Source organism: Numenius arquata, chromosome 11 (genome assembly GCF_964106895.1).
Source record: "Numenius arquata chromosome 11, bNumArq3.hap1.1, whole genome shotgun sequence".
NCBI lineage: Eukaryota > Metazoa > Chordata > Aves > Charadriiformes > Scolopacidae > Numenius > Numenius arquata.
In genome coordinates, this window is record NC_133586.1 from 25,203,318 (window position 1) to 25,215,463 (window position 12,146).

Genomic DNA, 12,146 nt, shown 5'->3' on the forward strand with positions numbered 1-12,146 from the left:
ACATGACCGCCCCGGCGCTGCTGCCTCGCGGCGCTCTAGGCCCTTGCGGCAGGCACTCGGTGGTGCTCAGGCGGACTGACTCGCTTTACGGCCTGGGCGCCACCGCGCGACAGTTGCCGTTCTCTTGTCGCCCGCACCCTCAACATGGCGTCGGGCAGTGGGGTAGGTGCTGGCAGCGGCGGTAGGCCGCTTTCGCTCGGTAGGCCCTGGGCCGTGCCCAGGGCAGGGCTGGGGCGGCGGGAGCTGCTCTGGAGGGGCAGGTGGTGGGATGGACCGCCCCGCTGCGTCTGGGCTTCGGTCGGGGCCTGCCGCCAGGCCGCGGTGTGAGGGACTTCTCGGGGGGTGGGGAGGTGGCGGGCCTGGGGGAGCGTGAGGGGACCGGGGCCTGCGCGGAAGTCCCGTCCCTGTTTTTCACAGCTCTGTGCTCTCTGTGTGTGGGCGGTGGGAGATTCGGGGCCTGACAGGCCTCGGTGCCTTCAGGGCTAGAAGGGGAGTGGACCTCACCCCGGTCTGCCCTTTTCTAGGCCAGGTCTCTGCCGTGGGAGCCCCTGCTTCAGCCAGGCGGCATGAGGATATGGGAACCTGCCCCAGCCCCCGGGGTGGGGGTGCCCACCCGCCTTCAGCCCCCCCCCAGGGGGACCAGCCCATCCCAGGGGCCTCCTGGGGCTAGGTTGTGGGGATGGAGGCAGCTCACTCCTTCCATTCCCCCTCTTGTCCTGCCCTATGACTTCTCAGCTACTCTGGGAAGGGGTTGCTGGTTTCCTGGCTGGCTCTCACACTGTCCTGCAGACGTTGCTGCTTCTGCCATCTGTCCTGCATGGAGAAACTGCCCTTTCTGTGACTGTAATCCTGCAGCCTCAGAGTAACATGATTATTTTATTGGCATCGCCGGATTTGTGTAATATGGCAGTGAGGTCTCTCTGCATGTATGGATCCTGCAGAATTTGGTGTTGGGAACGCTGAGATCAAATAGGTGAGGTGGATGCCATTGGCATAATGTGACTGGAGAGCCAGACAGCTTTAAACACCTCTAGTAATACCCCAGACAGCTGTCAGCAGTGCAGGGGCTGTGCTTTTCTGCTTCATGGCTGATCTTTCCTTCACTTGAAGCCGCTTGCTGAGAAGTGAGCAATGCTGAGAGAGATCAGGGAGCAGGATGTCAGCCCAGGAGTGAGATGGGGCCTGTCTTTTATTCTCAGCCACTGGCGGCTGCGTTTGTGTTGGATTGGGCCAGATTTGAGACTCCTGTATTATTTTATAGGCTTTGATGCTGATACTGGGGGCAGATTGTTCGGTGTCTGTCTCCTCAGGGAACAGGAGGCTCTGGGGCACTTCTGGTTTTTAATTGTTGTTACTTGTTTGGGAAATGCTTTCTGTCATCCAAAGCAGTCCTTAGGTAAAGGTTTTAGGGCTTGCAGCCACCCTTGCCTCCACCAGACCAGTTAAGAAAAGTTCCTTTGGAAAATATCTAGCCAAGATCTTGTTAGGCATTTGGGTTTCATTTCTTTCCCTGTGCCTGGACGAGGGAGATTGGTAGAAGAGCTGCGAAAGACTCTGCCTTTTATTACAACAGGAGAGTGAAGCAGCAAGTAAATCACCTCCTCCCTGGGCTCCCACCAGCTATGATTTGTGATAATACGCTGGTGTGTGGGAGAGTCTAGATGCTGGAAAATACCCCCAAACATTAATTTACACTCCGTGATATTTTCTTTTCTTTTGCTCAGGGTGGTTAATAAAACCTGTTATGACATGCTTAAAGTGCTTAAGAAGCTCTGGGAATAAATGAGAATTTTTCTACACCTCCCTAAGGCATTTTCATTCCTGTCAGTAGTTGTTCGTTCCATTTGAAGGATTGCCAGAGGAGAAAACATTAAATGACTGTGCTGCTGCTATAGCTTCAAATGGGATTTATTTCCTTTGGATTGTGATTGGATTCTTGATTTGGCTGAACGGAGAAGGTGGTGTGTGGGGATCCTTCGTTCCCAGAGGTATTTTAAAATACATCCCTCCTTTTTTTTTAATATGAAACTGAGAGCCTCTCACTGCCATGCCGAGTAAAATGCAGTTTTCTAACCAAAGGAGAGTTACCTTCTCAAGAAGGAAGTGTCTGAGCTATAAGCCGTGACCGATAACAGGTGTGGGAGCCTTAAATGCATACAGGGGACACTGGGAAGAGGCTGTGCTGGTCTGGTGAGTGTAGACCTGAGTGGAAGAGGAATCCTTGGCCAGTCACTTCTGCCCACCGTGCTGGTGACAAGGGAAAAATCCCCCCTGAAAAGAATAGTCTTTGTGCTCTGTAGTGCCAGCTTCACCTGAATTCAGCTTCTCTTCACACAACTTACCCTGTCGCTGGTGTGTAGGGCGCTCTGGGGAGCTGCCCAAGGGCCGGTCTGCTCAGAGGTGTTTCTTCCCTTCCCTGCGTGTCTGCACTGTGCATTTCGTATGGTGCTTCCCTGGTATCTCCACACCCTGCCTTGACAAGATGGGGTTTCAGAGCTGTTTCTGGTTTGCTTGGACGCCTGTCTCACTTGAAAAACCCGCACTGGTTCCTCTGATTTCACAGCAAACTCGGCACTTTGATTCCTTTAACGCGTAGATACACTGCTGAGAGTAGTCATGCACAGCCTTCCTGCGTTTTAATCAAACTCTTATAGCTCGTGTTGTGTTTCACGGTTTCCTCATCTGATATTTGCAACTCGGGTTTAATTGACTTTGGGAAGAAGTGTGTGTAATCTGCTAATGACTGTGCTGTGTTTGACAGGTGGTGCTTTGGGGTCTTAGATCAGTTGGTTTAAATCCCGTTTGTGTCTGGTTTTCAAAGCGAAAGCCTGGGTGATCGTCTCAGGAGCTATTAAGATAAAGTTGTTACTTCTCTCAGTGCTTTGTTATCCTTCTAGAAGGAGTAGACATAGATATGCCGAGGGTTATTCTCCTAAGCTACATGCTTAATATGAAAACAGAGGACATGGGGATATTTCACAGTGCCCCTAATTTACTGCTGTGGCCTCACAAGCCGAGTAATTCTACCTCTTTCCCCAGTCTGCCCTCAGAGCAGGTCAAACTGTATAATAAATGTTAATACATTTTGTTTCCTTCTCAGACTAAGAACTTGGACTTCCGCCGAAAGTGGGACAAAGATGAATATGAGAAACTTGCAGAGAAGCGGCTCACGGAAGAGAGAGAAAAGAAAGATGGTGCGTAGTGTACTGACTCCAGGCGAGCTTTGCTCGTTTGACAGTGAGTCACCTAAACACACGGAGTTTGAGAGGGAGAGAGCAGCCAGAATTGAAATCCCAAAAGGAAATAGCAGCAGTTCAAGGCTGGCTTGCACCCATCCTTTTTCCTGTGCTTGCCACTGAATACATTTTTTGACAAAAGTAATTACTGAGCACCTTTGCCTGTCTGCCTGTTCTTTGGGGAGGGAGAGAAACAATCAGCCCCTGGAAACAAGGAGATCTCAGAGTATGACCCACATTAGAGCTGGAGATGCCTCACAGATCTACCTGGTTCTAACAGGAACCAGGAAATAGTGAGGAGGAAATGATATTCTTTACTGATTAAAAAAAAAAAAGGTGCAATTTCTGCCTGAATCAGGTAGTTCCCAGGTTCCCAACAGGCCCCTCTTCACTAAGGGCAATGTGAAATCCAGCATGTCAAGCTTGACCTTTTCTGATAAACAGTTTGGGTTTTTGCCTGTTTTAGGCAAACCAGCTCAGCCCGTCAAAAGGGAACTTCTGCGGCACCGGGACTACAAAGTGGACCTGGAATCGAAGCTGGGAAAAACCATCGTCATCACCAAAACTACCCCTCAGTCAGAGATGGGAGGGTAGGTCATGGTCTTATTTTTGTTTGGGGTCTCAGAGTTGTGCTGGTGAGACCGTGGGGGGCTGTGGTACAGCAGTGGGCCCTTACGGTGCTCCAGGTGGTGATTTATCCCGTGTTTTGAGCACGGTGCGATGGTGCTGCGCTGTGTTACACCCAGACTGGGTCTTCTGGGGTAAGGTATGGAAGTGCCCCAGCAGGCTGAGCCCCTGCAGACATTATTACTTGATATTGGTGTTTCTCTGCTCTCCTGCAGAAAGAACTGAGGCAGATCTCTGCTACTCGCCTGGGTTGTGTTTGTCAGGAGGCCTGATGGCAGCGAGACCCTCGCTGCTGATGATTTGAGTTTCTGATTTGGATGTCTGTGCGCTGGGAATGGGAGAAACATCCAGATACCTGTCCTTAGGAATGGTATTTGGCCACTATTTGTGTGGCTCATGTTTGGGCAGAGGCTGAAAGGATTCTTGGCAGATGTGTAGCCATCGAGATGTTGAGAAGAACACGTGAGGTTTGTGCCATTGTAAGAGTAAAACCTGGTAGTGTCTCGCTGCCATAGCCTCACAGCCAGCAGTGCCAGGGAGATGTGGAACAGCATCCAGGGATGGAAGCGCGAGCCCTGGCTGGGTTTTTGCAACAGCTCTTAGGATGGGCAGAGCACTGCTGTACAAAGCAGGGAGCTGCTTCGAGGCCATGGAGATGGAAGGACCTTCCCTTGCAACCAGGTGAGAACCCTCAGCAGCCTGGCAACCTGTGCTGCCCGGCCAGTCCTGCTGTGGAGGAGGACAGCCAAGCCCTGCGGTGTCACCGAGTCTGTCCCACCCTCTTGGTTGTGACTGGGGAGGGAAGACTGACGTATTACAGATCAGCTCATGTCTCGGTTTCTGTCGTCTGTCACAGTGGCGTCAGCCTCAGGGTTGGTACCTCCAGTGTTAACCCAGGCAGCTCTCAATCTGGGGTGTGCCCTGGCACATTTCTTTTCACTGGGGCTCTCTGATGGAAGTAGGTTCCCTTGTGCCTTGGAGAAAGGACCTGTATCCCAAGAGATGTGGAGATTCCACGTTTTAGATTATCTCAAATAGTTGTTCCGTGAGACGAGGTTTGTCTCGTGCTTTGGCGTTAATGTTTTCTCTCTACACTGCCAGATATTACTGTAACGTCTGCGACTGCGTGGTGAAGGACTCCATTAACTTCCTGGATCACATCAATGGCAAAAAACGTAAGGATCATTTTTCTGCCGTGTTGGGGGGCTGCTGCAGCGCCCTGGGCTCTTCCCCTCCCACCTCGCCAGTGTCTGAGTGCTCAACACTTACACATGGATATATTGGAGACCAGGATGGAGGCAGCGTTTGCTCATGAGAGCTGGGGAGATGCTGCCATTATCTCCTGGTACTTCTCCAGGGTGCAGGACCATTTGTATGGAATAAGCCCAAAAGAAATAGCGATTGGTTTGCTCTGATTAGGGAGACTTATTTTCCCCAGTTAGAGTGTCTGTGCTGTGGGAAGCCCAGGGTCAGCAAATCCTGATGTCTCCTCTGAAAATCTGGAGATAGGCTTTTCTACAGCACTGAAACTTTAAAGAAATTCTTCGATAAGTAAAAGGTATGGGACTAGCTCATCTGGTGATCAGAAGCTTCTCTTTGTAGAAGCTGAGTATGAAGCTCAAAACTAGCTAGTCCCTGAGCTCCAGAGTGTGGATTGGAGTTTACAAGGACGGAGGATGAGGATGAGCGCAGGAGGGGGGCAGTTTGACCCCAGAGCTGCTGTGTGGTGCTGCTGTTGTCCTGCGCAGCTCTCCTGGCAGCCCTCTTACCTCCTGCTGCATAGTTAGAGCTTCCAAGTGCTGCTGCATCCTCTGGGACAAACCCGGGCCACAGCTGTTTGGATCTACCAGGCAGTGGGGGTTGGACACATCGCCAGGGATGGCCCCTTCACCCTTTGGCTTACTCATGAGCTGAAATGTGTGAATCAGGTCTATGAAGACAGGCTGAGAGAGTTGGGGGGGTTCAGCCTGGAGAAGAGAAGGCTCCGGGGAGACCTTCGAGCCCCTTCCAGACCCTAAAGGGGCTCCAGGAAAGCTGGGGAGGGACTCTTGATCAGGGAGGGGAGCAGTTTTAGGATAAGGGGGAACGGTGTTAACCTGAAAGAGGGGAGATTGAGATGAGATCTGGGGAAGAAATTCTTTGCTGTGAGGGTGGTGAGAGCCTGGCCCAGGTTGCCCAGAGCAGCTGTGGCTGCCCCATCCCTGGAGGGGTTCAAGGCTGGGTTGGAGGGGGCTTTGAGCAACCTGGTGTGGTGGGAGGTGTCCCTGCCCAGGGCAGGGGGTGGAACTGGATGGTCTTTGGAGGTCCCTTCCAACTCTAACCATTCTATGATTCTATGAATCTGCTCTATACAGCCACTGAATCAGAGGCCTGGCTTAATATTTTGGTTTTGCTTTAGCTAGAAACGTCCTGTGTACTGAGGATCTTCTACTGGGACCCACCGATGTCTTGTTTAGCTTCTCCCATAGCAGAGAGATACCAGCTTGCCCATTTTATTCTAGCCCCTTTTTCAACATTCCAATCTTTTTTTTTTTTTTCAATTGGTCCAAGATTAAATTTTCTGTAGTGTCAGAACACCAACGTGATGGGGAACATCCTAATGGGGAACCTGAAGAGAATAAACTGTGTCCTCCTTCTTGTAGTGTATCATTGTAGTCACTGCCTGGTTTAGGTTATGGTGTCCCCCTAAAGACCATCCACTCTGACATAAGAAATCCCAGTCTGTGTAGGAATATGGGACCAGTTGAGGCCAGAAAGCGTGTGTCTCTCTCAGGGAGGAGATACCATTGTGTCACACTCCCCAAGCTGGGTTACCTGCCACGTTGGTGGTGAGATGTGCTGTGGAGAGGATTTGGAGGCTGGGCTGTGTCTGGAAGCTGCTCTGAGAGGTTGGATGACAGGAAGAGGCTGCTGTGCCAAGGAATTTAAATTGGGATTGGGGACGGGGGCGGCTATGTGCAGATCTTCCAAGGCCAAGGGTATTGCTGACCGTGGCTGATTCCTCTCCTGTTTTCTAGACCAGAGAAATCTGGGCATGTCCATGCGGGTGGAGCGCTCCACGCTGGACCAGGTGAAGAAACGCTTTGAGGTGAATAAGAAGAAAATGGAGGAGAAGCAGAAGGACTATGACTTTGAGGAGAGGATGAAGGAACTCCGCGAGGAGGTGAGTCCGGGCAATGTCTGACAAAGCAAAGTCCCTGGGAAACTCCTTTCCTGATGAAATCAACCCTAGTTCCTAATCTTGCTCCACAGAAGCCTTGTTCTTGGTAGCGTGGGCTGCTTGTCGGCTGCTGTGAGTGGGTTTTGTTTCTTTGTTGTTCACTTTTTAAAAAGTTTTTGGCTGCTGTCCCTGGAGATCCCTCTTGCTGTGTGAGGGTAACGTTTGGTGCTTCAGGTTTCCACTGAGAGCAGCGCAGTCCTGACAACGCCCCTGGGTTTTGTCTCCCGTTAGTTGTGTTTGAACTTGTGTGCTCTGAGGAGCAGATCTGTGTCTTTGCCCCTGGAATCTCCCCAGGGAAGTGGTGGATTCCCCAGCATTGGACACTTTTAAGATTCAGCCAGACAGGGTGCTGGGTCGCCTTGTCTAGACTGTGCTTTTGCCAAGAAAGGTTGGACTAGATGATCCTCAAGGTCCCTTCCAACCTGGTATTCTATGATTCTTGTCTTCCATGGTTCTTGGGATTGCTGGACTTCCTTCTCCACGTGGCACATCACTTCTGTGTGGCCTCCCTGAGCACGGAAAGGTTTTGTGAGGGGTGCTGTGGTGTGACACATGCCTGGAGGCAGCGAACGACAGCAGATTCCTCTCAAACCTGGGCTTGGGTCTCAGCTCATGAATATCAAGTTTATTTGAAAACCTGACAAAGTTCTGACAGTTGAGGAGCTTCTATGGAGCTTCTCCTCCATCGGCAGTCACATAACTGCTGCCCGTTTGAGCCTTGCTTCGCCGCAGGGGTGCTCTGTTGGGGTGCACAGGGAGCAGCCCTGTGCTCTGCTCTCAACCAGGCTTTGCTGCCGCTGAGCCCTATCTGTTTGGGGGAGGTAGGAGATAAGAGCCCCAGCGGTGCAGGGAGTGTTGCGGGTTGAAAAGCTGCTGCCAATGTATGGCAACGAAGAAATCAGCAGCAACTTCTGGCATAGCTTTCTCCAGGGCACGGCTGTCTGGAGTGGCTGCGGCGCAACGGCCGGTGATGGGAATGGCAGGAGCAGTTGCAAAGTTGGGAGCCAAAGCCATGCTTCTGCGTCGCCCAGTACGAGCCTGGCGCTCTTCCAGGGCTTGTGATCCTCACAAAGCAAAACACTTTGATTAGAGCTGAGCATATTCTTTGATGCCAGACCCCCCCCAAAGCAGCTCAGAGCTTCAGCTTCTGCTCCAGTGAGCAGCTGTCGCTCTGCCGGGCTGCAAGCCAGCAGGCAGCGACACCGGGCACCACAGTTGCTGGAGCGGGGCATTGCACGAGGGAAAGGCCTTCGGCTTCAAAAACAGCTCCTTCTCACCTCAGCCTTGTTTCCAGATGAAACTTCTGACGTTTGTTAGGAAGAGAGAGTTTCATAACACTTTTTTTTGGCTCCATCCTCTGTGTGACTCTGCTCTTGGGGTGGTTTGGAGACAGTGGGAAACCTCCTCCTGGGAGGCTGTGGTCCAGGATTTCGGGTGGCCACTCTATTTCCTCAGGCCCAACTTGGGTTAACTGGGCAGTGCCCACTATCCCAAAATCTTACTCAGCTCAGGAACTTCACATTATTTTGCTGTTCTGTCCTTTGCTGCAGGAGGAGAAGGCCAAAGCCTACAAGAAGGAGAAGCAGAGAGAGAAGAAAAGGCGGGCAGAGGAAGATTTGACATTTGAAGAGGATGATGAAATGGCAGCTGTGATGGGTTTCTCTGGTTTCGGCTCAACCAAAAAGAATCACTGAGCAGCTCTGGACTCTCCTCTTTCTTCAAACAGATTGTTTTTACCCGGGGGACTCTGGATAACTCTTAAAAGACTTGATTTGAAGACTTGTATGTAAATCTGCCAGTAGAAGTTGGCTGGAGGAGTCAAAAAGCGATTCCATGCTCTACCTGTGCTGTAGAACAAGCTCCGCCTGTCATTAGCTTCCCTTCTCCTTCTGTGTCCTAGATCCGGCTGCTCATCACTGCTCCGTGGCCTCGTGTGTGCAGGGAAGTGTTCTGCTGGGTACGTTTTTGTGTCAATAAAATGCAACAGTTCTGTGCAGGTGGCCTGGTTTGGAATTAATCTCCTTGTCAACCAGGCGTCGTTGTTCCGGGCTCTTGTTGTTCTTAGTTGTCAGCACGGCTGCGTGTCTGAGACGCAGGGAGTGATGCAGGTTCTTATCCCATAACGGAAGGGAAGGTGCCATGGCCAGCGGCGTCAGGCACCTTTGTGGCTGGTGCTGAGCACTCCGGTGGCTGCCTGGAGTCTGGGTCGCTGAAAACTTTCCTGTGTGTTTTTTCTGCTTTTTCTTTGTGTTTCGTCCCATAACTTTGATATCTTGAAGGCAGGGGAGAAATTCCTCCCTGCGACTGATGTAGGACAGAGCAAGTGAAAGAAAGGTGTGTGCAATTTGCTGGAAATAAATGAATTGGTTTAATGGGTCCTTTGGTGAGAGTTTGATTCCATCTTTGTTTTGAAAGCTGGTGCAACCCGCTGAGAAGAGCTGCTGATGTCTCCCAAGCTGCGTGGAGGTGGTGGTGGCCTTTGGGGGACCTCGGTGGGGGCTTGTCACCCCCACTTTCTCGGCCCAGCTGCCAGTGCCCCTGCAGGCAGTTGCTATCATCCTCGGCTTTTTTAAGTGATTCTGGAGCTGGGTATAAAAACATGGAAGGGGAAGGGAGAAAGGGAAAGGGAAGGAGAAGGGAAGAGGAAGAAGGGAGGACAGGGCTGGGGACCTGCATTTCCATTAGGAAATCCAAGAGCAGGCTGGGCTGCGTTCCAGAATTTACCAGCCTTAGTATATTAAGGGCCATTTTTTCCCTGTCTGCTGGCCATCGGTGTCTTTTCACCTCTGCCCTCCCCTAAATCCACTTCATTTCTGCTTTTATTTACCTCACTCAAACCTCGTGTGACTCATTCCCGTCTACAGTCGGGATTTATATTTTGCGTGGCTGGGTTTCGGTAGCTCTGTCTCACTCTCCTTTCTCTTTTTATGTATATTGATGAGATCCTTGCTCTTGCCCTTCTCTGTGCTCGTGTGAAATCTCCGACCCGAGGAAGGCTGCGGTGTGTTTTGCCCGCTCTTTCTAATACGTCTAGAACAAATCCTGTAATGCTTTGCTGCTGTTTTAATTCCTTAATCTTAGACTGCTGACAGCTTCATTGCCTCGGGTCTTTCCGCTTCAATTCAGATTATAATCCCCGTTGAAGATGCTATTGAAATGATATATAGCCAGTCAGATACAGCTGTCCTTGGAGGTTTGACCCTTTTAACTCAGCAATCCTTCGGCTTCGGCAGACGCTCTCCGAGCGCTCGGGCTGGAAAAGCGACTTTCATTCCAGCCACGTACCTGGGGATGTTCAGGCGGCAGCACGTGGCTGAACGGGAGAGAGGAGACGCTTGTGCCTCTGTGCCCTCCGGGGTGCGAGAGGGATGTTGCCGTGGTTTCAGACACATTAAAAGTTGAGGACGTTTCAGAGAAGATTTAACCGCAGCCATTTCATCCTCAGCCACTGGCTCTGCAGCGAACCAGGCCCCCGCCGCAGCTGGAATTCAGCTGGGGCTTCTGGGGACGGGGCTGCCCTGTGCCCCCCCCTTTTCCCCCGGTTGTGACCCTGGAGCTGGTGGCTGCTGCCTTGGTTTCCCAACAGAGCATCCCACCCGTTCTTGTCCATCCTGGTGTGAAATGGGCAGCCCCCCCCAAAACCTCCCTGGAGAGAGGGTTGTGCAGCCTCCTGGAGCACCCCCCCAGCCCGTTGTGCCTCTGCCGGCTGCTCTCCCTCCCGGGAGATGGGGAGGAAATCCCTCCGCGGGGTGGGAGAGAGCTTAAATTAATGAGATTCCTCTTTGATAAAAAGCCTGTGATACCCAAACCCCGTCCCGAGGCCACCTGCTCCCTCTGGGCTGAAGCCCCAGCGTCTCCATGCGCTGGTCCCAGCACTGGGGCTGCTCTCGCCGGCAGGGGAGAGCTGGGAGGGGGGGACCCAGCTCTTTGTCTTGCTGGGAGCAGTGGTGTGTGCGGCAGCAGATACAAGCTCCTGCTGGATTCCCAGCAGCAGGAGCTGCCTCCAGCCAAGGATGAAAAGCTGGTTTCATGAGAGGAAATAATATTTAGAGAAGAGAGGGATAACATTGCCTGCATCCACCGCCTTAACCCTTTGCTCCCACCGCTGCTGGAGAGGGGGGAGGGGGGGTGTTAACCTTTTCCTCACTGCCCCTGGTGCTGGAGAGGCGGTTTTCTGTGGCTCTTCCTTAGCACTCTCCATCTCTGTGTGGAACTGTAAGGCTGTGGATGCTGGATGTGCCTGCCTGGGTCAGGGCTTGGGGTTTTAATTAGAGGAAGGGAGGGAGGCCCCGGCTCTGCAGCTCCCATTCTTTCTTCCCCCCCCCAGCAAACAGGGCTGGGGTGCTCTGCGCCTGCTGAACCCCACTTCGCTCTTGCCAAAAAGGGGATGCAGCTCTTCCACAGGTTCAAACTGGGATCTGGTGGAGCAAGGAAGGGCATTCCTCCTGGTTCCCACATCCAGGCTGGGGTATCATAGAATGGTTTGGGTTGGAAGTGACCTCCAAAGACCATCCAATCCCACCCCCTGCCCTGGGCAGGGACACCTCCCACCAAACCAGGTTGCTCCAAGCCCCCTCCAACCTGGCCTTGAACCCCTCCAGGGATGAGGCAGCCACAGCTTCTCTGGGCAACCTGGGCCAGGCTCTCACCACCCTCACAGCAAAGAATATCTCATCTCAATCTCCCCTCTTTCAGTGTCAAACCCTTCCCCCTCCTCCTATGGCTCCCCTCCCTGATCAAGAGTCCCTCCCCAGCTTTCCTGGAGCCCCTTTAGGGACTGGAAGGGGCTCTAAGGTCTCCCTGGAGCCTTCTCTTCTTCAGGCTGAACCCCCCCAACTCTCTCAGCCTGTCCTCACAGCAGAGGGGCTCCAGCCCTCCCAGCATGTCCATGACCTCCTCTGGCCATGGATACATGGACGTGGCTGGAGGACATGGACCTGACTCCAACAGGTCCATGTCCTTCCTATACTGAGGACTCCAAAGCTGGACGCAGTGCTCCAGGTGGGGTCTCCCCAGAGTGGAGCAGAGGGGCAGAATTCCCCCCCTCGCTCTGCTGGCCACGC

The 12,146-nt window shown here is 52.5% G+C and overlaps 1 protein-coding gene across 1 annotated transcript; it reads left to right on the forward strand.

Annotated features, from left to right (window-relative positions):
- The first annotated feature begins 135 nt into the window (after window positions 1-135).
- ZMAT2 (zinc finger matrin-type 2) lies at window positions 136-9,461 on the forward strand. Its single transcript, XM_074156237.1, has 6 exons — window positions 136-162; window positions 3,101-3,194; window positions 3,703-3,826; window positions 4,965-5,038; window positions 6,881-7,026; window positions 8,634-9,461. Exons 1-6 carry the CDS (start codon window positions 145-147, stop codon window positions 8,775-8,777), a joined length of 600 nt encoding a protein of 199 aa, XP_074012338.1. The 5' UTR covers window positions 136-144; the 3' UTR covers window positions 8,778-9,461.
- Window positions 9,462-12,146: the final 2,685 nt, after the last annotated feature.

What these genes read in the sequence shown, in the direction of transcription:
- ZMAT2 (XM_074156237.1), top strand. An exon ending in AGAGAGAGAAAAGAAAGATG is followed by an intron (nt 3,195 to 3,702) that starts GTGCGTAGTGTA and finishes TGCCTGTTTTAG; the next exon opens with GCAAACCAGCTCAGCCCGTC. An exon ending in TGAAGGAACTCCGCGAGGAG is followed by an intron (nt 7,027 to 8,633) that starts GTGAGTCCGGGC and finishes CCTTTGCTGCAG; the next exon opens with GAGGAGAAGGCCAAAGCCTA.